Below are 26,534 nucleotides of genomic sequence, written 5' to 3' on the forward strand. Positions count from 1 at the left end.
AGTCCCTAAAGCTCTGAAATCCTCTGTTTACTGTTACAGCCAATAACTTGCAGACATTTTGTTATGAGGCCAGTTATGTTCTAAATCTTTTGGTCTTAAAGTGATCTGTAATTGTTGTTTGAGAATTCCCAGTATTTTGCCAAGCGTTTGCACATAAAAATAGAAATGAGTGAGGAGCAGTTTAATGTCCAAAGGCAGCTGAAACAAGTGACAAATGGATCATGTGGAATGACACTTTAAAAGGGGTTTTGAAAATGCGGCTCAGCAAATCTCCAGATTTTGGAAGCAGCCTTCTTCCTCTTCCTCCTTTCTTCAACTCTCTCATGTGTGCGGTTGCTTCACTCCCAGTCTCTCTTCTTTTTCATCTGTGATGTGTGTAACATGTGGTGGATTGTTGTGCGATGACTCTGCACGTGTTAGTGCCAAACACCATAGATCAATTTTGGGGGAACTGGTTTCCCTAATCCTTTGGACAACAGTTTACTCCAAAGAATTTTTTTTTTAACTTGAAAAACGTCTCATGCACGTCTCAGCCGGGACCTGATATTTATTTAGATGATGAGTTTGTTTCACTAGTGGATGATGAGACTCACCTTCACTGAATCGGTCTGTAGTTTTTGTTTAAACTCAAGATAACTGTTATGGGCTTTAAGGTCAGTGCAAGGTTCACGGTTCACATCCAAGTTCATGCTTTACTTGAGCATGTTTCTGCCAAGCACTCTGTTTTCCTCCCACAGTCCAAACATAATCAGCGGTTCTTAAATTTGGCAGCTGAGATGGTATAAAAGAAAGATGCAATGACAGAGGTGCAGTAAACTAAAAACATTATATTAAAAATAAATAGTTTTAAAGCAGAACAAGACAGTGTAGCAAAGGAAATAATGAACAAACTAGTGTAACTATATCCTGATAATATGTCTCACAGCTGCGTATTAAGAAGGAAAGTCTTTCTACTAAAGTCTACTAAAGAATCTACTAAAGGTGACATCAACCAACGGTCACACTGACAGCTGTTTTTTTCTTCTTTCCTCTGTTGTGTTTCAGGCGGAAATGCTGTGACGGCTTCAGGTTTGTGATGGGCCAGTGCATACCTGAAAGTAGGTAAACTGTGACTCCATATTATCATAAAATTAAATATCATAAAATGTCATTGTTCATAAAAAATAAAGTTCATCACAGCCCACAACGTCTCCAAACCGAAATAACAGCTACAAACGTTGTAAATAGGACTGTGATTGAAGCCAGCACAGCTGGAACTTTTTATTTTACAGACGACTGTCTTGGGACGCTTGAAACACTAGAGGGGGCTGTTTCTTCAAAACATCAATATTCGATCTGCAGCACTCATGATGTTAGCGTCTGTTGTTATACGTCAATAATATATGTAAATATATTAAATGGTGTGTATTTTGTGAAGAATAGCAGTTATTTACACTTAAACTCACATTTTAGCCTATTGTTATTGTAATGAAAATATTTCTGCTCAATGAGTCGCCATGACATTGAGGATTCACTGGCAATTCACAACGTCCCGGGCATCATGGCCGCCATAAGAACATCAGACAACAGCCGCGGAAGCTGCGGTGAAACGTCAGAACGAAGTTTCTGAAATACCTGACCTTGACTTTTGACGGTTCTGTTTTTCTACAAAAAAAAAAAAAACACACAAACCTCCAACTTCCTGTGCAGGTGTGGATGTGTGCGCAGCGTCGCCATGTGAGCAACAATGTACCGACAACTTTGGCCGTGTCGTCTGCACGTGTTACTCCGGCTATCGCTTTGACCGTGAGAGACATCGCAACCACAAGTCGCCATATTGTTTGGGTCTGTTCACTCTGCTGTTTCTCAGCACGAGCTGTTCCTTCCACTGGACCGCGGTCAGTGTTTTGTTGCTCCGCAGATATCGACGAGTGCGAACACCCAGACACCAACATGTGTGACCACGAGTGTTTGAACACAGCGGGCAGCTTCCTGTGTCGCTGTCACAGCGGGTACATGCTCGCTCCAGACCAGCGCTCCTGCAGCCCCGTGCCCAACTGTAAGATTCTGTTATGCAACAAAACACCACCAGAAAAAAAGAGGATCTGATTGTGTCGTGACTTGCAGTGAGTTCGTCAGGAAAGTCGGACACGTTGATGAGCTCTGGTACCTGCTCGTTTACCTGTCAGGACTTTATGAGCATGAAAAACAGTCTTCTCCAGCTGAAGCTCAGGCTGGGGAGCACGCAGAACCAGGTACGCCATGCTAACAGCCTCATGTGAACAGAAACACCTCGCAGCAGTTCAACTGTTTTGGCTCCTGCAGGTACCCAACTTGGACAACAGCAGCAACAAACCCACACTGGGGAGGACGGGAAAGGGTCCTGACAGTCCTTGCCTGCAAGGCTTGCCTGGTCCTCCAGGGGCGCCCGGGGTACCAGGTGATTTATTGCGGATGTTAGAAAAATGTGAAAAGGTGCATTGGAAAACCAAAACTAATGTATGCAGGTAAATGTGTAAATGTCAGGCAGAGTTAGTAGATACCATATTTTTTCACGACAGTTGTGTCTGAAAATATTGGCGGGGGGATTATTGTACGCTGTAGGATCTAAATAAAGACATGATGGATTTGAACTTGTCACCTGCAGGACACCCAGGAGAGCCAGGAAGGAGAGGAGATCCTGGGGATAGAGGACCACCAGGTCCCAGGGGGCAGCGAGGGGACATGGGGCCGATGGGGCCCGAACCCGACCTGAAGCACGTCAAAAGAGGGCGCAGAGGGCCGGTGGTAAATAGTACCAATAATTCAATACATGAATACGTCATTGAATACAAGTAAATGAACAGCCAATCTATGTTCACAGGGACCACCTGGAGCTCCAGGTAGAGATGGTCTAAAGGTCAGTGCCTCCGTTTTCATCTGTTCTGCTCTCTGACTTCTCCAGTAAATACGGAGGTGTTATTTAACACTGTCGACAGCGCCATCTCGTGGTTGCGTTTATAAGTATGAATGCACTTGGGTTTTAGTTTCTGCTGAATCAGCAGTTAAAAGAACTCTTGTCAGCCTGTATTTTTTCCCTTCATAGGGAGACAGAGGAGCCCCTGGTGCTCAGGGCAGCCCGGTAAGTGGAAGATTAGAACCACACTCTTTATTGAAATGGAACGTAAAAGTTTGACCACTGAACATCCACATTCATATTCACACATTCATTACTAGTTTGGAATTCGCTTTGTTTTCATGATGGTGTTATGATGGCCCACACAGCAATGCAATGATCTCCCCCTCTTGCTCCTCAGGGACCCCCTGGCTCATTTGACTTCCTCCTCCTAATGATGGCCGACATCCGGAATGACATCATCGAGCTGCAGGAGAAAGTATTCGGGGAGCGACGGGGACTCTCCCTGGACAATCCTCACACTGACGTGGACTTTGCAGAGTGGGGCTCGGGACAGGGCACCTGACCTTGTGACCTCTTCACTGAAGACACAGCGGGACAGAGCTGATGCTGCTGGTCACACAGCCGACATGTAAATACTTCACCTCACAGCTGGATCAACTGGGCCACTCATAGGGACATTAGAAACCGAGAGAGGCCAGGTTTCATTTTTCTAGTTAAAGGGTCTCATAACCACTGAGAGGAGCGTGCGTGCAGGACATCATGTGAGAGGATGCAATGCTCCCCTTCATGTTTCTGAGGCTGAACCACTTCAAAAGATGGATTTATCGTCTACATCTCTTCCTCTTCCTGACGCTGTTCGTCAAGCGGCGCTCACGCTGACAGCTTGCCTGCAGGGTTGCGGGTACAAAGTCCCTGGAACTCAACTGTGAGGCGCCCGTGGAGCTGCCTGCAGGAGCCAAACCTTCACAGTTAATCACTGTGAGCATCTTTACGTCCGAGAAGACAGTGACGCTGAATGTACCGTACAGAGCGAAGCATGTACGTGTGGGTCTAATGTGCTGCCTTCAGCCAGCTTTTCACCATTAAACCTCACCGTTGTATTTCTTTATTAAAAATCAATCCGTTTCTACGTGTGAACATTTGGGTGAATTCAAGTCAGAAATTTAAGCAAACTATCTGTAACGCACAACATTATGTATCCAAACCTGGGATTAACACATTATTATTTTTTATTAATTTTCTGTTATGTTTACATGGATAAATGAGTCAAATTTAATAATCACATGTGTACATGTGTTGTGAGCCTCTTTGGACTTCCCACCAAACACAATAGCAAGGACCACAGAACTGGGTCAGCACAGATGAAAAAGGAGGTGTGTACAACAACCTGGAATAGATGGTGGCCATGACGAAATTTATCTTCACTTCACCATCTCCTGACCGTCATTACCTGGTCCAAAAAATGCAGCTCTGTGGTCGGATTTCTTATAAGAGAAGTTTGAACAAATAGCTGTCTTCTCCTCCTGATAAATTCAGGGGTTTTTAAAACACTGGGGTCGCAGTGGTGCACTATTGCAAGCTTCCTAGACTCTCAAGGGCTCCTTCACTCCTCTGTACAAATGCTCCGATTTCCGTTTGCAGATGATAAATACACAACACATTTTTACGTAAACTCAGGTAAATTGAAACTTAACAAACAGATCTGGGGGTGACAGTGACCTCCAGAGAGGTTTGATAAATTAGTCCTTCATTTGAGCAGTTATTGTGTGTCTCTATCTAAATAAATAAACAACTAAGTAACTAAGGATCACGATTGGGAGCTTGTGTTAAAAAAAAAAAAAAAAAAACGACTCCCATTACAGACAGACGGCTTGTGGGTTTTACCACTGAGCTGCTCGACAAGTTGCCATACACGCTGGTCCTGAGGTTGTGATGTTCGATCTTGTGCACATGAAGATCATCACTCCTCGCTCCTGTTGTGCCAAGGTAGGAGTGGATACAAACCCGTCTCTGCCGCTGAGGCAACAGGGTGCGCTGCAGCTCACCCACAGGCTCGCCAGGCCTCATTCTTGCATAATGCCGCTTCATAAAAATAAATGGTTTTTCATGCACGCACGTCGGACTATAGAAGTAAATCATGCGAGCGCTTATGTGGCGGGCTCATGCCCCTGGTGATTATCCTTCACACGGACCCTTGAAGATTGCGTGGCGAGGTGTCATTATGAAAAGTGTAGGTATCGGAGGTCAAAGGTCGGATGCCGCGGCATAAACAACTAAGGGGATAATTGCAGGCTGGCGGAGGGGCAGGGGGGACCTGCCTGGACTGGAACCCTCTGCAGAGAAGTGACGAGTCCAGAATGTCAGAGAAATAACAGCTGCATTGATCTTTATTGAGTGTGTGTGTTTGTGTTTGTGTTTGTACACCTGTCATGTCCATCTGCATTAGCTTAAGATGCATGTGTTTGCTTTTGTGAGAGTGAGTTATGCGTTTGCTTCACAGTGTGTGTGTGTGTGTGTGTGTGTCTTTTATCCGCATGATGCCTAAACATGTAACAGCAAAAAGCAATTGGTGTGTGACACCTGCGAGAGTGTGTGTAGCAGTAATGAGTGTTTGATTCAGTGTGAATGCTTGGCTGAATCCATTGTCAGACCTGTGTGTATGATCAACGTTTCTGCGTATGAGTGTATAAAAATGTGCATCTGATTGTGTTCCAACAGTTCGATAAGTCTACGCAAAAATTGCACCGACCAAAATAAAAAGCTGAGAGTGACAATTGGACGCACAGTACAAGAAGGTGAGCGTGTCACAGTCAAATTAAAATCAACAATAAAACCCGAGAGCCGGCGCTTGAGGTGAAGGTTAGTTCAAGGTTGCTTGTCAGTAAATGATCCCTTGACAATATGCCTGTGTGTGTGAGTCCATGCAAGCATGCGTGTGTGTTGCGAGTGTCACTTGACAGGCTTCTCACCTCACAGCTCCGCCTCCTGTCGTGCGCTCACTGCCCTAAAGAACAGTCGTCGCCGGGCAACCGTCAGGAAAAACAACATGAAACAATTTAAGAACGGTGTCAGTGTGAGAGAGTGAAAGAGATTAGCTCACTTCCTTCAGCACTTCTCATGCGATTGGTGCGTCTCTCGTCCGCCTGTAGAGGGCAGCAGAAAGGCGGGTCACGCACGCTCGGGAACATCCATCTTCACTTGAGGTGAGAGGCCAGGTGAAAGCAGTTCATGGCTCTCCAGCACCTCCGCTTCGCCCAATCACTCATCGGTATTTGGAAATTATTTCTTTCTACGACGTTAGTTTTTATTTATTTATTGATCCTATAAACTGCTTCGAGATTAAAAAAACATATTAAAGTGTGTACAACTTACTTCACATACTTTTATTGCTTTGTATACATAGAATTATGCAATATAAAATATTATTTTAATTTTTTGTTTAATTTCAAAGACATTTAAATTAATTGAAATTTTACAAATGTCACTAACTACATAAAGTCTCACAAAATGTTAGGGACAAACTAAATCTCTGCTTTGTGAGTTTAACTTGTTTGGTATCAAAATAATAATAATAATAATGAATAAAAAAAAAAAAAAAAAGCAAATTAGACAGCAAAAATATTTTAGTATTTTATTTTCTTGGTGTGAATTTTATTTTACATGGAATTGCAGTAAGGAAAAATTTCTCTGCCTTCCATAACTGAAAAATGACATTAAAATCAACATTTAATTGGTAATAATTTTTATTCCAAAAATAAATTAAATAAAATATATAAAATATTCATTGATAAATTAATGGAATGGAATAGTTTTTTAAAGAAGCAAAAAAATTCCCATGATATTACTTTATATTTCTGCACTCCAGCTGTGATCTTATTTGATCCTCACTAATATCTGGTTCATCATCATCTATCTCCATTGAGAACTTTGATCACACGTTTCCAAACATGAGTGGAATTTCCGCACCGGCACACACCTGTCAATCGCTTAGCACATCAATCACTCGTTGCTTCTGTCTGGGATTGTTGTTCGTGCGTGAGAATATCTTGGCTTTCTTTTTGAGTAACGCAGTTAACATCTTTTTAAGCTTACTGTCAAATCTAGAGCCGTCCAACAGCGTCAGTCCTTTCTAGTGTTGCAGGGGAAGTAGCTGCAGTTGAACTGTTCACAGAAGTATCTATAATAGCAAAGGACAACTTCAGTACAGAGTAACTGAGGCCAGTGAAAGTACTGTTGCAATGGTGGTTTGCACTAACAGCTAAAAATGGATTTTATTGAAAATCGTCATCTTCACTGCTGACTTCCCCTTTTCCAAATGTGTGACCAGAAAAACGTTATTATTCAGGTGTCATGGCCGGTTCATGTAGGTGCCCCCCCCCCCCCGTAATACATGACCACATCAGCAGTTTGCAACATGTGTAACATTCATCGCTTTCTAGTTATGACAGGAGGCGTGAATGACTTAGCTTAGCCTTCATCCTTATATAAAATATGTGGGTCATTACAGAACAAGCTTCAAGGAAGGTTTTAAAAACTCAGATTGGAAATTCCAGTAAATTTACGTTCAAATGTTTCCTCCTGCAACAATGGATTCTGACTCACGAATGTACTTTTGTCTACATGTCGAAAGATGGCTGTGAATTTCGAGGAACTTGTATGACCATCTGGCATAGGGCACAGTTTACATAACCAGATTTTGGGTCGCAGCAGAAAGGCGACGCGCCGCAGCAACAGAAAGTTCCTGATAAATATTTAGATGTTTCCAGGGCTCCATCAACATGGCGGGCCCAGGTAAGTCACAGGTGTCCATCATCGCTGGAGTATGTACAGACGAGGAGGGCGCACACGCAGGCATGTCCTAGCGTCCGATGTACAACCCCTCACGTACACACCGCTCTCCCGCACGAAACCTGCCACGGAGCACCTGACAGGTGCAGGCGTGGTCTGCAGCCAGACACGCTATCTTGACACGCTAACTCATTCTTTAATCTGTGTTACGTGCCTGAGGCCAAGCGCTAAGCACACTGGTTCACTCTCTGAAGCCGCTTCCTCCTCTAGCCCTGCTCCTGGGACACACCCTTCTCGCTCTGAAGGCCGGCTTCTGTCACCCGGCTCATAATGGAGTCGCTAAGAGGCCTGAGAATCGCTGGTGCCTGATGAGTAATGGACTGATTAGCAGTGTCGAAAACATGCTACCATTCCCATCACCTGTATCTGTTTTCCGGCGGGTATCGCATTACAAAGCGGTCGGTGCCTTTCAGAGGGGATTGAGTTACGAGTTTTGCTGAGGAGCCAATTAAAGTTTCTGCCAGTGGGCGATGGACTCGGGCATTCCCCCAACCAGCCAGCGGAGAAATCACGCAGCCACACGAAAACAGAGCCGAGGCGGAACCGCTTGCTTCTAAGTGATGAACCTAAGTCAACCATCTGTGTCGAACAACGAATCTGTCGTGTTTAGAAGCTTCTTCCTGCTTACTTCTGTCGTTGGTTTGACATCTTGTCACTCCTTCTACCTTGCTTAAAATACTTGGCTTTCTTGTCTTGTGGAAAAGAAGTGTCCGCTTTAGACACCAAACCCAGGCCATCCCCAACATCCCTGTGTGGAAAATGGTACCCTTTTCAGGTCCTTCTCAGCCAGTTTTAATTGACTTATATCTCACACCTTCTTGACTCCTCTATGTCTTGAGTCTTTGGAAACTTAGAACAGTGTTAGCATGGTGGAGGTTTCCGCACTGTTCAGTAGGATTCTGCTGTCAAGTAGAACAAGAGAAGAGAGTTGACTCGAGCTTCTTCCCCCAGAGTCGTGATTGAAAGGGTAAGATTCACGCGGACCTGCGGAGCTTTTGGAGATGGGGAATGGTGTTGTGACGCTACTGGCTCATAAATAGACAGAAATATTCATCACGATGGTATATGAATGGAAGACTGAAATTCAACTTGTGGGAAACAAGAGAAGCTAATAAACATTTTGTGCAGTGATATCAGGTGTGGTGTCAGTCAAACGTTTTCTTTTGCCAATGGAAATGTATTGCATGTGGTAGAAAGTGCCATTGAATTCTTCATTTGAAGTTACAGTTAAAAAGCAAAAACAAAACTGACCCCAACTACCAGATGTGATCATCACAGCCCAGACACATTCAAGGGGACATTGAGTTGAGTCTCCTGTCACCACAGAGAAAGAGGAACTACAATAATTCTGTTGGTAGTTTGTCCAAGTCTACTCTTACTAGGTGTAATATCACCCACAGTAGGCACGGATGAAGGTTAGATGACTTTGATATGTACCATCCATGAGATACTTTCATTTATATAATGTTTTCCATGACTGCTTTTAAGGTCTATAGACCCTAAGATGATGTTTATATTTCTTTGCAATAACAAGGTCAGGTACTCAGAGGGCTCAGACCTGCAGCATGCTAGTGATTACCTCCAACAAGGAAGTTGCGTTTTGACTGAGTTGATGTATCTCTTTCTCTGTGTTCAAAATCACTTGAAATAGTATGGGCGGATTTGAATGACCTTTTTTAGTAAATATGTGAAATGGGACAAGAAACCAAATACTCAATTTAGGGAATGATCCATGGATCCAGGATTTTTTAAAAGTATTCTTTAATATTGGATGATTTTGACCCAAGGATTTATATTTCTTTGAAGGATACTTTGTTATTGAGAGATTGTGTCGGGGGATGAGAATGAGAATCCTGGATACAAATTTCTGAAATGAGTTTTCTCTGATGGGTGGTTCTCCCGTAGAGATAGGGTGGGAAGTTCTGTCAGTTGGGAGAGACTTGGAGTAGAGCCGCTGTTTCTCCACATTGAGAGAAGTCACTTGAGGTGGTTCTAATGAGGATGTTTCCCTGGAGGTCTCCCTTTAGAGGTGTTTAAGACACGGCCAGCTGGGTGGAGACTGAGGCAACCCAGGATCAGGTGGAAGTACAATATTTCGTCAGTGGCCTGGGAGCATCTCGGTATCCCCCAGTTGGAGCTGGTGTTTTTGCCTGGGAGAAGGGCATGTGTTGCGGCCTTCTGAAGCTTCTGCCCCCGCGACCCAGCAACGGATAAGCGGATGAGGATGGATGGATGGACGTGTTGGGGGGACTGAAGCTGCTTGGCGTAGGTTTGGACTCACTGCATGCTTATCTTTTTCAGTCTAGAGAATTCAACATATATACAAATAACATCCGACTTACGACCGGGATCGGATCCAACCAACTGGTCGTAAGTCAGATTGCACGTAAGTCGAATGCCATTCAAAATATAGCAATACTGTAGTGGTAGATTGCTGTGTGAGAGTGAGGTGCTGGGATACTGTGCTGCCGTAGCTGTCGTACGCGTTGCCAGGCTGCTACATGCTGCGGTGCCAGACATTGAATAAAATAAAAAAAAGCATCTGCTGGCCATGGTCATAAGTCGAGCTGGTCATAAGTCGGATGTTACATGTATATATATTTTAAACGTCATTGATGGCTCAGATCTGCATGGTACTCTTCAGAACAATTACAAAAATAAAGGTCACAGATGAAGCTGCCAGATTATATTATTTATTTCCGGAATCATCACGAAGCACCTGATCGAGCCTCAATACAAAAAGAAATTACTATAATTATCGTTTAACCCCATTCCAGCAACACAACCAATTCTGGTGGTTAAAAACCTTGTCTCCATTTCATTCGGACGCTAAACCTTCTGCCGTTGATCATTGCGCAGCAAACCTTTTTTCTGGATCACAACAACATGTATTTGCAATGTAAACCACACATGCATGGTTGGACAGACTAAAGCAGCAAACATCTGCCAACACAGACCTGCCAAACACTTCTACTTCACAGCAAAGTTGCACTTGATTGGCATCGTCATGCCAGAGCTCAATAGAAGTTTCCGAAAGGGAGGATTAATAGCAGCACGCTGTGTAAACTCCCCTGCCCCGAGGTGCTCGCGCTGCGTACACCTCGGCTTCCTCTCTCATTTACAAGCTCTTCACATGCACACAGCGGAGGGTGAAAAACCGGACCAGCCAGTCTGCAGCATCAGGAGAAGGTGCTGCCTTTTGTTGCAGCGTTGCCTTGCGTGAGGACAACTGCTTTGCTGTTTGAAAGCTGCTGACCTTTGACCTGGCCTGTGGCGCTGACATTTTCACAACCTTCCCTTGAAAGCTTTGCACGCTTGTCGGCGTCCAGAAATGAAACATAAGCACATGTGTCATATACGGCGCACAGATAATCAACTACGATCAGGTGGCTGCGATTTCAGTTCTTAAATTTAGGACCTGTTTTTGAAGGGCTTTGCTTTATTTGGTGACCAAAAATCCAGCAGGCAGTCATGGTTGAAATTCAGTGAGACTGGGATGTTGTTTCGGCAGCTGAAAGCTCAGCATTTTTTCAGAATGAGAATCAGCTTTCCTGCCAAGGTCAGTGAGGATCCATCTTTTCTTTATTTTTTATTCTTATGAATGAACATTTCTGAAGGCGCAGCATACTGTACATCCCTGATAGTAAATGCGATGCAGTCGCAGCAGAGAGTTCATGCAGAGGTGGCCCATGACGGTGACGGTGTGTGAGAACTCACAGTACAGTCCAGAAAACATATTTCCCAATTATGATGAAACGCCCTCCAGCTACATTATTCAATAATATGCATCTACATTTCACCATCGTCCTCATGAGCAGTCGCTGTTTGTGACTCCTTCATCAAGTGTTCGGTCACAATGAGTCGTACACAGCCAATAACTTAATAAGAGCTTTTGATTCATCATTTAAAATAAAGAATGTTCTAATGACGTATGTTCCTTCAGAGCATGGCGTTCTTCAAAACAAGAGCAAGTTGTAACATCTCCCGCCGCACCAGCGAGTGTGTTGTCACCGCCTGGCTGCTGCTTTCCTTGAAGATTCGGAGCGGCTTGCTGTGTTATTGGAGAGAACAGGCCTTTATTCCTAGAGCAGAGCTGTACTGTGCATCAGGGACGACAGTCACTTCAGCACAGGGTTGGAAGACCTTTTGAAAGAAACCTCGGAAGTGTCAGGAGGATCATGAAAGTTATGATCCAATGACATCATTTACTCCGCACATTTTCCTGTCTACACTTTCAAAAAAAGTGCTCTGTAAAAACTGTAGCACATACGCCAGGACTGTAGGGGGCTTATACATGTTGGACTGGACTGTCATTTAATGAAGAATGTGTGTTTGTATGTTTATGTATATCTATTTATATGTCTATGTCAGAAATATGTTCTCCATGAGCAACATGTGGAGCTCATTTACATACATCATGATGTGTCTGTGGTCTATAGCAGAGGTCCCCAACCCCCGGCCCGTGGATCAATTGGTACAGGGCCGCACAAGAAATAATTATTTCTGTTTTGTGTATTATCTGAGTCTGAAGGATCTTTTATTGCGAAACATGACCAGATTCTCGGTCACTTGACAGCCAAAATGTGACCCACAAGCTCGCAAAATGAGTAGGAAACTGACCTTTCTTTGCAAAGGAGAAAAGGATCAGTGAAGAGACAGAAGAGCCTACGACTTTCAAGAAGAAGAAAGTTTTAAACAAACAACACCAGGAATCGTACTTGAAGTATGGATTTATCGCGGCCGTCTACAGTCACTCTCAGATGGGACCATCTTGATAAACTCACAGGCTGATGGAATCTACTGGTCTGCAGAGATCCGCACTCTCTGGGTGCTTTTTTAGTCTCTTTCTTTCTCACTCTGATCGGCACAGGTCACACAGGAAAGAGTCACTTCCTGAGGAAACTCATCATCAGAGTAAAATTAAAGACACTGTGTAGAAAGTCTCAGGACATCACTTTTGTTATCCTCAGCAAGTGGCCCGAGAACCAGCAGAATCACCATGCAAACTGAATGACAGTCAGTTGGTTGACATCTAGTGGCTTTTGTGGCAGTTAGGAACATAAGCTGCCCTGATGAGCATCATCTTGACGTCACCTCTCACAACCGCTTTTGAAGGAGAAAGCTTTTTTGCTTCCACAGCATCACATACCAAATCAACAAGCATTTGCTGCACTAAACGCTATGAGCCTTGACTGATGTTGTTATGAACGACCCATAAAGACTTTGTGTGGTACACGTGTTAACACACACACATGCTGACACACTACCTCACAAAGTGCTGGTCTGGTCCAGGCACACCAGGGTGTCTGGCAACACACTGGTATCGATAAAAGTGGAATTTCCAAGTGGCCAGGTTTGAAAAATGGCCTGGTAATTCAATTAGAGCTTGGCACCAAACGTGGCGTTAAAAAGTGACTCTGACCATAACAAAGCTCTTGCTTAGACAGCAACTGGTGGAGGGAGAGGGCTTGGGGGAGTAGGGGGCTGAGTCCACTGACCTGGTTTGAACTGCTTTACTATATGTGGCACAGTCAGCAAGTGTCAGCGCGAGAGAGTTTAAATCCTGACCTGGTGCGCCAGGAGACCAGACGTCCAAGTACACCGTCGCTGTATCCAGCAGTTCCCTCACCTCTCTGGCCTCTCACAAGCCGACCATGACGATCACTTTATCTTCCTGCAACACAGTAGTAAACTTGACACTTTGAAATTAAAGTTTAATACTTCAAAATAGGACCACAAAAAATGAGTTTTGTGCACTTAATTCAGGAAAGTTCACTTGTCTTATTTATTTTTTATATGAAACTTTAAATATTAAAAGACCATTAATTGTAAGTATTTTTATTTATTATAAAATCTCCAATTAAAAATACTGAATATTTTCATAGCCCGGGATCTCCTGGTGACTTTGTGACCCATGTCACCCAGCCTAAAAGACATGCGTGGATACTCCATTCATTCCGCTCTCATCCCATGGTCCCACCACCTGTGGGAAACACCCCATGAGTCAGGTGCGCTGCCATTTGGGCCAAGGGCGGTAACCCAAAGACATCTAGGTGGACAACGGACGTCAGGGAAGCCGTCCGGCTGAAGAGTCCTTTTGAGACCTCATGTCTTGTGGGACTCCTGAAGAAGTTGGCCCAAAGGGCTGCCGCTTCTGTTGTCTAGTCTAAACAGCAGGTGTGGGAGAAGTTCCATTCCGAATAAGACTTTCAGTTGGCAGCAAGGCGCTTCTGGAAAACAGTCAAGCATCTCAGAAGGGGGAGACAGAATATTCAAGCCGTTCACGGTAAAGATGGAACTCTGTTGACTTCAACCGTTGGAAAGAGCACTTTGAGGAACTCCGTAACCCGGACATTCCACCCTCTGTAAGGGAGACAGGGTTCTCGGGCTGAAGTCTCTGTGGTAGTCAAAAAGCTCCATGCTGAAGGCTCTGGCTGTTGAGGAACTGTCTTGTCTTGACTGATCAGTACTGGATGAGTGGCAGACTCTGCTGGTGGTTCCCCTATTTAAAAAGGGTGGCCACAAGGTGTGTTCCAACTTGAGAAAAATCACACTCTTCTGCCTCCCTAGTAAGGTCTACTCTAAGGTGCTGGAGAGGAGGGTCCAATTGGTCGTTGAACCTTGGCTCCAAGAGGAACAATGCTGGTTCCCTCCTAGCTAGGGAACTACAGACCAACTCTTCACTCTGTCAACAGTTCTCGATGATGCCTGAATATGACCTGCCAATGTGCTTTGTGGACTTGGAAGGCGTATGATCGGGTGCCGAGGGATGAGTTGTTGGAGGTGCTCCGGGAGGAGCCAGGCTCCATATTGGGGGCTCTTCAATCTCTGCATTCCCGGAGCGAGAGTTGCGTCCGGATCCTTGGGTGCAAGTCTGATGCGTTTCCAGTGGAGGTTGGTCTCTGCCAGGGTTGTGTTCCAATCCTGTTTTTTGATTTACGTAGACAGGATTTTGAGGCGCAGCTCTGGAGGGGACGCTTTGCAGTTTGGTGGCCTGAGGATCCAGTCACTGCTATTTGTAGCTAAAGCAAGCTTCAGGAGCCGATGCTGAATTTGCTAAAGCCATTGAAGCGAGGGTGGACAATAACATTTGAATATGAAGGATGACACTTTTAATGAAACCTTGAAGCCTATCCTTGCTATTTGGGTGTGCACCTGCACTACACAGCTGCCAGTTACCAATTAACTGGTGGCTGTGGGAGGAAACCAGACTTCCTAGGTCAGACGAGGTAATGTACCGCCTGGGGCCCGCAACCGCCCCTTTGCCTTTAGTCATGCGACTATCAAGAACTGTGCAAAATATATTGTACTTTTTTGTTTATATCGGTACAATACATTGTGCATTGGGTTTTTTGAAACAACAAAAAACAATGGAATAAAATGGCTTTATATCATTATTTATATATTTTACCCATAATTCTGATATTCACACTTCAAATGATCTTCCAGTATTTATGATGCATATAAACTGAAATTCTGGACTATAGAGCCACACCCACTAAATTTAAGGAGGAAATACATCTTCATAGTTCATAGTTCATACATAAGACGCACCAGTCTATAAGCCGCAGGTGCGGTGGTGCTGTCTGCGTCGTGGAAAGGTCAGTGGTGCACCCAACTTAACAATGCATGAGGATCACTTCAAAACTAGTTTTGGAAACGGGGTCCAGCATTGAGACTGACCCATGAAACAAACTCGCCAATGTTCTGAACTTGAATCATGAACTCCTCACATCTTTTATCTACATGAACGTGATCACAATACGCTGGCTTGTCTGAAGTTCCGACACCACAGCTGTTCTCAGACGCTGCTTCTTGCCTCCGGTCCTCTGCAGAGTTTCAGACATGCTGGCAAAAACATTTTGAGCACTTTAAGGTCAAATTTACGGATTTGATTTCATCAGTTTGATGTGACAGAGCTAAATATTTTGGCAGCATGACACTTAGTAAAAATCCATATATTAGCCACGTTGTTGTGTAAGCCGCAAGGTTCAGGCCATGAGAAAACAGTCGGACTCATAGTCAGAAATTTGGGTCATCTATTTCTTTACCTTATTTTGTAATATTTCACTCTCAAATAAAAATGTTGCTCTTGTCAATCTGACTTTTAACGCGAAGGCCCCTCACAACCGTCGCAAATTATAATATACACACCTCTCAACTTGTAAAATAAACCTTGCTATCATTTGTTCTTACATCTCCACGAAACAGCCCAAAGTAGCTCCTTCAATCTCCTTGTGTGTTAAGGATGGCATGCGTGTAAGTGTTTCCGCCTGGCGGGTCTGCAGGTGGACTCATCTGGGTGGAGAATTAGCCAGAAACATAAGAGTGCTTCTCACACTTGAAGGGATTTATTCATTTATTTAACCATCCTGAGAGAATCACGGTCGTTGCACCTCCATCTCGGACCCGTTCTTGCAGATATTCTCCACACAAGATAGTTCAAGATAATTAGTGTTATTGTTGCGCCGTAACCCACATGAAGAGTTCTCAGGATTGTCAGACCTGGGCGCAGGTGGAAGCCAAGCGCTGCCTGCGTGTGTGTCACGAAAGCTGCTTAATAAAAGTCAAACGTGTAATTACGCTGCTCTCGATGGTATTCACTTTTTGAGCTCAGCCCTGGATGACTGCAATGTATGTTTCATTCATTATTCTGTGCACATTTTTCTGTTGCATAACTGTGAATCATCCCGCATTCCTGGTGATTCACAGATTTCTAAAGCCGGTTCTGCTGTTTCGTTAAGATGTTGCAAATGACTGATATGGCATTGAGGTTAATGGAGGGGAATAGGCTGCCACTGTGGCAAGAAACACTTCGAAGTAGTTTGGCAAGCGGTTTATGTTCCTTGCAGGTTCAGAGAAGTCCACATCTGAGGTGGTGGTGCACAGTAGCTCACGCTGGCCTTTGCACGGAATATAACATTCTCAAGCTCACCGCAACAAAGCCGCCCGAAACCAAAACAAAAGCATTTCATGTCACCATGTCCGCAGGCTGGCTAACTCTGACTTAGCACATACTGTTTCGACGAGTCATGCCAATACCAGAACAAGAATAGGAGATTACATAAAGCAGTTGGCCGGGCGAATGGCGCCACTTTGGCTTCTCAGTGAGGGCGAAGATGATGAGGCGATGGTCATGACAAGTCAGTCCTCACGACCAAATGGCTTTTTGCCGTGTCACGAAAACAGCCACACGATGTGGAGCTGTGCAGACGAAAGCTGAACTGCTCCTCGCACTCTTCCAATCCTGACTGTTGACAGACTGACAGGACTGTTTGTCAAGCCGCTGCTGTTATTCACAAAAAAGATTTCATTCATGTGTTCTTGGGCGTGTCTACTGGATGTTTTGAAGAGGGAGTTCACGGCTGACAAAAACACAAGCGTCTTAACGACAGAATGAATCCGTAAAACATGAATGGGGACTTTTGAAGTCGCAAGTTTATGTGAATAACTTGAGAGAAGGTGTAATTAGACTTGTGCCATGATTCCAATATTCTTTATTTGCATATTGCTGATGCGTAATACACACTCTTATAAACTGTATTACGAAATTATACTGAATTGCAATAGAAACTAAAAATTGTATCGCAATTGTGCACTCACATGGCGCTCTAGAGAACGGCAGTTTACTTTAGTACAGGTCATGTTTTCAAGGTTCCAGTCCTGTCTGGGAATCGACTGCATTTAGACATTTAGACTTGGATTTTGGATATTTTGGGTCAGGACCAGTCAAGCTGATATTATTGCTTAAAATCACAAATGTGTGAAATCTTGTTCTGAAAATCTGCCTCCTGACTGCCCCCTACAGTACGTGGCCTTGCATCAACCTTATTTACAACAGCAGAACCAAGTTTGTTCTAAATTCAACATTAATGTTGTTGATAATCAGCTCCGCAAACCTTGTAGTGGAGGTGATCATGAATTGATTCTCCATCTGTCCATCCGTTCATTTTGTAAACTAAAAACATCTAAAAATGTATTTCAATTCACTTTGGTTAGAAATGAGTTGACTTCGAGGCAGTTTTGATTTTCGTGATTTTGCTTTCTGATTCCAGTTTGGTCTCGGTGTTGATCCTCAATGTTAACCCACAATCTCAGCCCTCAAAACCAAGTGTTAAGGGCTGTGTGTGACTTGGTGATAGGCAACCGGTTAAATACAGGTATGTTCTCAGACTGTGGGGGGCAGCATTACTCACAACCGGCGTTCAGCCTGTCAATTCACAAGAAGAAGAAGGGTAACAAAAGGTCATAGAATAAAAGTAAATATCATGCAACAATAAGGTAAATAATCCATAAAATGGGCTAAGATATGACAGTGGTTTTAACAAAGAAAATACTTGCTGTTGTAGTTCACTTTCGTCGCCGCTTTGGACGCCATTTTTCGTACACTGAAAATAAGCCCAGCATTCTGGGTAGTCTGGGTATGGCTCATTCCTAAAGTAGGTGCTGGCCAATCTCAAGATTGAGGACGATATTTACCTCAATCTTGTTCCTCAACTCACAAACTCAGACAACAGTCACGTCTGCTGCGACATTACTTGCACTCATAACATGCCAGATGCAGCCGACGTAATCGTCTTCTATGTCGCCACATGGGCAAAAGTTGCTGCATGCTTGATTGTTGGATAAAAACAAATGTCCCAGACAGCAACAAACATGTTCAGTATATCGGAGCGACTCATCATTTTATCAGTTTTTTTGTTCACTTCCGCCTGAGTCATCCTTTGGTTCCGCTTAAACCTGCATGACTGTGGGTTGGTTCGATAGCCCCGACACCGAGGTTCTGAGAATACAGAACTGCACTGGTCACAGAACCTTGTCTGAGCGAAAGGCCTCTGAACAGGTGAATTTTGGCAGCCATAATATGGCGGCGTTCAGTTAGTTGTCAGGCTAGACGACCACCTACAGAAGGTCAGATTTGTTTTTTGCAAAAAGTCACACTGACATATGAAAAACCTGCACATCAGTAAGTGTTCTACCAGAACTGAACAGTTTTAAAACACCACTTTCAGGCACATTTTGCACTTAAAACTTATTTTTCAACTGAATGTTTAGCTACACACCAATGTACATGGAACCATTTCTATTGCCAAGAAGTGTGTGACATTGACTCTAAATAGGTCTGTAGATCGTTTATAAACGTATAAATTATTTTAATAAATGATTATATAAATTACTTAAATATATAACAGATAAATTATTTAAAGGTATATAATGCTTTTTTCCCTCTCCCTTATTTTTAATGGCAACAGTGTAGCATAAAGGTGGCGCTGCTCAAAGGAACCAAAAAGTCAGTCTGACACAAAGGTGTTCCTTCCTTGAATGAGAACAATGGCTGCCGGCTCAGAGACACTGATACTCACAACTGAGCCGCTTCTCAACCAGCTCACAGTTGACCAACCTCCATCCCTAAACTCGTCCATGAACATCAGCTGTATTATTTAATGTGATTCTTAACTAATTAAATCATTTTGCTCCACTTGTGTCAGTCGATCCTTTCGGAAACTGAAGGCAAGTAATGATACTAAATGAGATATGAAGTATCAGGTGCTCATAAACATCAAAGCCGACGCTGCACTGCAGTAACCCGAGGCCAAGCAGCATCATATTAGCCATGTTTTCGGCAGTATTGCCATGGCTATGATGGCCCATAAATCATATCTAGAAACTAAGAACTGGCAGGGGATCAAATCGGAAAAGAAGTCTTGCAGGGTTAATGGCTTGTTGGCACGACGATTTGCAGCCTCCTTTAATGTGACACTGCAGGGCTGACTGTGTGAACACTGTGTTCTGTCACCAGGTGACAACTTGAGCCTTTTGTTGTTTAATCTTATATTGTATGTCTCAGTGAAACTAAGTCAAATGTTGTGCCCTAAATTCCATATCAACCTCTTGTGTAACGCCAACAGGAGCCTGTAAACAGATAGCAGTGATGTTTGTGCTGTTTACAAGACGCACACTTCCCAGAGAAGGGTGGATGACAAGCAGCGCTGCCCTGCAGTGATTGAAATTTATTTAAGCCTAGCTACACCCATTGGCAACAATCGTGCTCCTCTGTGTGAGTGTCATTTTCACACACTCATGTCTCCTCTGTGCATTCCTTCCTGCAGCCATACCTGCAGCGGCCGCTGTGCAGCACTCGGAGTTTGTCAGGTGTGGCCGGTGCGATCGTCGTGCCTGGGTGACATTCCCATATCACGATCACCATCTTTAATCTCCTGTTGTGTGAGACCGTCTGACACGCTGCTGGATTACGGACGTTTCTTATCACATATGCTTACGCCGCATATATATTGACTCCAATAAAAAGAGGTGAGGTCACTGAGGTGTGTGGCAGCTGAACAGCTCTGGTCTGACCCTCACTCACTCACATGCAAAATCAATTGTATCGAAAGTGAAATGTGAGTTTCAGGATTTGTCTTCAGGCTTTGGTCAGACAGGTTTCTTACTCGCACAACTCTCCCCTGGGGGTCGCATTCTTACCTTCAACCATTAATCTAGTGTCCTCAAAGGGCCGGGTGGTGCAGGTTTTTCTGCAGGGTTTTCCAACCCGACTAGCACACAGACTCGCCAATGGGGTCTTGTTTAAACTGTGTGTCTGTGTCATTGGTTGGAACAAAAAATCTTGTTTATTTTTGGGGGACTCAAATGGTGATGGGCTTGACTGCAAGGTGGAGATCAACATCCAAGTGCATTGACCACAACATTGAATCTAAATGCTCCAAATGACAGGGAAGATTGTTTTGGGCTTCAGGAACAACACTGTGCCCCCTGCCCCATCTTCAACACATCAACATTGTGAGGATCTCAGGCCAGGGTTATACATCAGCTTCCTCATTGCAAGGGGCTGTAAGAAGATGCACTTTCTAATGACACTGCTATTGAACTCCTACACTGCTTTCGTTGAGTGCATACTCAGCTCCTCCATCACCATTTGGTCCACTGCTGCAACTGCCAAAGGCACGAGCAGACTACAGCATGTCCTACACTGAGAAGGTCAATAGCTGCAATCTTCCGTCCTTCCTGGAGGACATCTGCTCTGGAGACGGCCCTGCACATTGTGCCGGAGCCATCTCCCACCCACCTCTTTCGGAGGCCTGAGGTCCATCCGGACTATAACCTCTCACCACAAAAACAGCTTCGCTCCTTGTGCAACTGCACTTCTCAGACAGTCAAAAACATTTAGTTCATCCTTACTTTATGTTAGTCTAGTTTATTTATTTAATAAATAAACAAAATAAACTAGAATAACCAATAAAGCCAATAAAGCTGATTCTGACTACAGCTTCTCCTCCACCTCCTCCTCACTCTGACTTCAAATTACTGTATCATCAGCAAACATCATCGTCATCACATAATAGAATAAGAATAAGAATAAGAATAAGAATAAGAATAAGAATAAGAATAAGAATAAGAATAAGAATAAGAATAAGAATAAGAATAAGAATAAGAATAAGAATAAGAATCAACAGACGCACACACACAAAGGTATCTCTTTTTGTGAGGACCTGTCATCGACATGATGCTTTCCCCAGCTTCTGAACAAAACAAAACAAAACAAAACAAAACAAAACAAAACAAAACAAAACAAAACAAAACAAAACAAAACAAAACAAAACAAAACAAAACAAAACAAAACAAAACAAAACAAAACAAAACAAAACAAAACAAAACAAAACAAAACAACCCACAAACAAACGTAAACCTAATTATAGTGACCTGGTTTTAACCATGGAATTGAGGTTTAACCTTGTGGGGAACGGCAAAAATGTGTCCACAAGTAGGTATGTTTCCACAAGTATAGCAACGCCAGTTACACACATACACACTGGGTTGTCGCACCATCTTTGTGGGGTCCGCTCATTGACATTTTCCCCAGCCTCTCACCCTAAACCTAGCCATTCAACCTTAACCAGGACTCTGAACCAAACTTAAATTCAGTCATCATGACCCACAAGTACAGTTGTACACAGACACAGCGTTGAGATCGAGGTGGCTTGTTGAGTGATAAGCAAGCACACAGCTTGCTTATCACTCACCATGATATGCAGCGAAGATAGGCTGCTTGGTGTGGCGCGGTGAATTTAATTCGACTTCAGTTTATGTAGTTACAGCCCCTAATTAAAAGTTGCCCAACCATTAAACGATTGTGAATCAAAGCCTGTTTTCTGCAGGACCAGTAACAGCAGTGATAACATTGTCACAGACAGACCTGCCACAGCATGGAAACTCTGCGTCGCACCTTCTTATCACAGTCTTGCATAAAAGGTTGCGACACAGACGGGTCAGATGGCTCCACACTGAGGAACAAAAGCGAGTGCGACACATACCACGGTCCAACCGCGGCGTCGTGCTCCCGCCTCACTTATCCCACCGCGCTGTGTGCCTGAACCCTGCTGCGCAAATGATTAGCTGCTGACAGAAAGGACTGATTTAGAAGATAAAGTTTGGCACACAATATGCTTAGAGCTGACATGAGAACTCGAGCAGCCCCAGCTGCCACACGCAAGGAACATGTCACCTCACAGGGCAATCTGGATTATAAATGCGGATTAGAGTGGTATGGCTAGATTAAAGTTGTAATAAAGGGGGTAATATATTTTCTTACAATTTGATATATAAACTTGTAGTAAGCTCTCGGACAGAAACAGAGGAATACAGTGATTCTCTTTATTATTGTCAGCTTTATTGGCTTTACCTTCCATTGTGAGATTCAATCCAGCGCCACACATGTTGCAACATCGGTTCTAATGCTGCCACAAGTATGAACATGAACGAGTGAAGTGCACCGATTAAGCAATTTTCTCAGAGGAAAATGAAAGATAAACAAACACAATGTCGCTGTTTGAAAAGAGAGGATTGGCGGATCAAATCATACAACAATACCACGAGGGTGGTTGTGTTGGACCGCTACGAATCTCACCGCAAGAGTCACTGTCCAACACTGGGTGAATTATGTTTTCGCCTGAGATCGTACAGTAGAGTAGAAGGAACAGGTCCATCATCTGACTGATCACAGAAGACACCCCCCAGGCATTGGCCCATTTCCCCTGAATGAGAAATTGTCCCTTTTGCTGGAGCCTTTAGTTCCTAGCTATAAAATCCTTGAGAAAAAAAGTTTCTCTTTCATCAGTTCAGCCCAAATTTACTTCACTATCCAACGGGGCAAGAATCGTTCCCCGAACGAACCCGGCAACAACAACAATAATATTCATATTATTTTTTGTGACTTTGCGCTCTTTTTTCTGGCTTGGGCACCAACCACCCCAAAATGTCAGGATAGTTATTGTGGGATCAGACATGTGTCACAAGGAGGGGAGAAAGCTTCCAGTAAAAGGGTGCATCAATGCTCTCCACCTTGTGTCTTCACCTCGGTGAGAAGTGAAGCGCAGTCATTGGCCTCCTGGTGATGATGTTTGTGCTTCTCCATCATAGACTTGTCATATTGTTTTGGCCCGTAAACACGTCCAGTCGTTCCACTGGCTTCTCGACACGCAGTACAACCTGATTCTGTGACGTAAGAAGGTGGCTTGCCCTTCTAAGACAACAAACCAAGACCATTATTCCAAGGTCTTGGTCTTGTCTCCGTGCTCCCCATTTTAGCCATCAACCAGACAGATATTGACTTTATTGCCTTTAATTATCTAACACTGTTGACACAGCCCGCATGATGAATCAATGCCCACACAATGACATGAAAGCCTTGCACAAATACGGCGATTTGCACTTTCAAATGTTACATTAACAACCCATCACCATCATTACTTGGAACAGCAGCAGGTTAGCATCAATTGTAAATATATATATATATATATATATATATATATATATATATATATATATATATATGCATTTCAGTGGATCTGCAACTCAATGACAAATGCCCTGGGAGAAGTCACGTGTTGCCGCCAGGTCTGAACAGCACCAGGCCTACGTGCAGGTAAGAGCTCTGGAAAAAAGTTGTGTCATTAACTGAACAGTGAAAGTGTCATTCAAGGTGTCAGGATTTCTATTGTCGAAGCATCACAACCGCCTGGCATCGTTTCTGTTGTGGTGATGCTTGAATAAAACTGACAGCCTCGCGTACCAGTTGAGTTATATTCAGCACTTGCCAAAAATTTGAGAACTGTGGGATTCAGCGGTCACATCAGTCTGTGTTTGGACTTGTGGACGAAAATTAGTTACTTTGATCTTTTCTTGTGTTGATACAGCATATTGGAATAAAAAAAAAAAAAGATTATTATTGTTTTCTCATATTGTCTTCTTGTAATCCTTAATTTTTAATTTTCTTAAATATTTATTTGATGAATTATTTTAATTCAACTAAAAATATTGCGTTAGATTGTGAGTGAATAAACATTTAACAAAGTTCGTTCAAGGTCCTGTTCAATTAAAGAGTGATTTATTTCTAAGTTGCGTGCGGCTTTCAAAACGACTGAAGTTTGTTTTGATAAAAAAAAAAAAAAAGGGGTGAGCAATGCGTCCCGCAGCTCGTTCTGTCCACAACCTTGCGACCCTTGGCTCTGTCCGAGCAAACACAGTCTGCACGCAATGCACAATGATTAACCCGCAGATCCACTATTGAGGGAGCCATCACTCAGCAGCCAGAAAGCTGGAGCACTTCCCAGTCTGCAAAGGGAACTTTGCCTCTCACTTTTTTTTTTTTTTTTCATTTTTCGTGGAAACCTTGGAGCGAAACTCAAACCTGACTATGGGCACATTTTTTGTCACACGTGATCAGTCTTAAAATTCTGTAAATAATAATAATAAAGTGTTTAGTCCTCATGATTTAAAAAATAAATGCCAAAATAATATATAATAAATAAAAGCAAAATTACATATATATATGATAAAAAGATATGTATTTATTTTGTTTAATATTTCATTGTGTTGTAAAGCACAGACATAAATGAAATGATTGAAATAAATGTGAATGGAATAGAAAATCAAGCATCAATTTAAATATTCCTTTACGAAGCATTTTTCCCCCTGATTATTTTGACTTTTAATTGTACAATTTTGAATTATCAGCATTTCACCCTGCTCTATGGCATTTCTTTTAATTCACTGCTAGAGTCACATGCACAAACTTAACTCATGTTACATGGTGTTTGAGAGTTTAACAGTGTGACTGAAGCTCAAGAATTTTATTCTCAACCTGCAGAGAGAATCTGAGTGACTTAAGTTCATTGCTATCGTACAAGTCGCAATTGTGGTACAAGCAACTGCCAATTTTTACACAAGTCTTATCTTCGATCATGCATGTACTGTAACCCTAACCTAGGCCTAAACCTTACAAACAAGGACCATGAAAGAGCAAGCCCTCAATTCTTAAAGGAGAAACATGGCAACCAATAGACATAGAAATAGCCCATTCAGTGCAAATGGCAATTGAAGACTTCTATTTTGAACACATAGAATAAGTGTTTCTGTTGGGAGAGTAGCATTTTTGTCGTGTGTCGTTACACTTCGAGGCACCACAGTGACTTTAAAAACAAGTTAGGCAATCCATCCCGTTGACATAACACACTTCAGTGTTTTGCCAAAATATGAATCAAGTTGTCACATAATATAAATAAATAAAAAATAAAAAGATATTTTTTGTGTACCTGCTGGAATCAGCAACAGAGTGAGACCTCTGCAGCGAACTCAATCTATGGATAAACCTATAGATTATAGGCTGGTGGGGTTTGCAGCAGGGAAAGAAGGTTGTGGTGGGGGCATCTGTGTGTGTGAGTGTGTGTGGACATACAGGGGGCAGAAAAGGTTAATTTGTGTCATGCATGACTTGTTTTGCGTGCAAAGCTTATCGGTTTCTTAGACAAAAAAGCAGTTGGCTACTGGTCAAATTCCACAGGAAGATGATTGTGTGTGTAATCCCATGACGATGGTAATGGAAGTTTCCGGGGCTGCATCGCGTCCATACATGACGTCAGACGCAGAGCAGCAACAGCATTTTATTGGCAGCCCAATTCTTCTCTTACATTTAATCTACAAAAAAGTGTGATTCAGAGATTTATTCTCTTTTAAAATGATTTTTCATGGCAGTTGCAATGAAAATCACCTCACACAGATGAGGTTGTTATGATCACAGCTGTCATGAATTGCATCACACTTTTGAGCGGCTTCCCAGTCCAATGTTGATAAACGGTCAAAAGCATATTTTGGGAGACATAAACGTGAAGCATGGCGCCAGGCAAGTCGCCACCGCCAGACAGTTAATTAGGGTCGCGACCCCATTTCACTGGCTCACTCATTCGCAGGACGGCTGTAACCTTTTGACCTTTTGTCATTTTGTCTTGTCCTTTAAAAAGAACTATTTTTGGCACCGTCAGTTTTGACCCGTAAACTTTTCAATGAGTCAGATTGCTCTGTCTTTCATTCATTACACCAGTGAGGAATTCACTCAGAAGACTGATGCAAACACAACTGATTAAAAACAAAAAAACTAACCAAGGAAAGTACTAAAAACTTGGAGTTGAAAGCATTGTGATACTGATATAAAAAAGCAACATTATGACTACTGTTACTAGACCTTGTGCGACTACTACTTCCACTACTTAACTTATACAAATACTACTGCAGTTACTACTAATGATTCCACTACCACTTCTGCAACGGCTTTTACTACTACTACTGTAACCGCCTCTGCAACTACAACCACAGCTGTAGCTAGTAACCATAACGTACCCTACTCCTATTACTATTACGGCAAACTCTACTACAATGACTACTTGACAGATGCACTGGTCTTCCAGGACTGCTCATGCTAATACCACTGCTACTACTACTATTACTGCTGCTGCTA

At 43.1% G+C, this 26,534-nt stretch overlaps 1 protein-coding gene across 2 annotated transcripts in view; it reads left to right on the forward strand.

Annotated features, from left to right (window-relative positions):
* Positions 1-4,549, forward strand: part of LOC128759079 (collagen and calcium-binding EGF domain-containing protein 1-like) — a 35,553-nt gene extending 31,004 nt beyond the window's left edge. Inside the window, exons 3-11 of one of the 2 annotated variants that reach the window (XM_053865738.1) lie at positions 1,045-1,097; positions 1,690-1,824; positions 1,901-2,038; positions 2,107-2,234; positions 2,305-2,419; positions 2,627-2,766; positions 2,843-2,878; positions 3,065-3,100; positions 3,276-4,549. In XM_053865738.1, the coding sequence (XP_053721713.1) occupies positions 1,045-1,097; positions 1,690-1,824; positions 1,901-2,038; positions 2,107-2,234; positions 2,305-2,419; positions 2,627-2,766; positions 2,843-2,878; positions 3,065-3,100; positions 3,276-3,440 (946 nt within the window). In that variant the 3' untranslated portion in view covers positions 3,441-4,549. Of the gene's footprint in view, positions 1-1,044; positions 1,102-1,689; positions 2,039-2,106; positions 2,235-2,304; positions 2,420-2,626; positions 2,767-2,842; positions 2,879-3,064; positions 3,101-3,275 lie in introns of both variants that reach the window. The other variant, XM_053865739.1, reaches the window with a different exon arrangement.
* The last annotated feature ends 21,985 nt before the right edge of the window (positions 4,550-26,534 follow it).

Source organism: Synchiropus splendidus, chromosome 5 (genome assembly GCF_027744825.2).
Source record: "Synchiropus splendidus isolate RoL2022-P1 chromosome 5, RoL_Sspl_1.0, whole genome shotgun sequence".
Lineage (NCBI taxonomy): Eukaryota > Metazoa > Chordata > Actinopteri > Syngnathiformes > Callionymidae > Synchiropus > Synchiropus splendidus.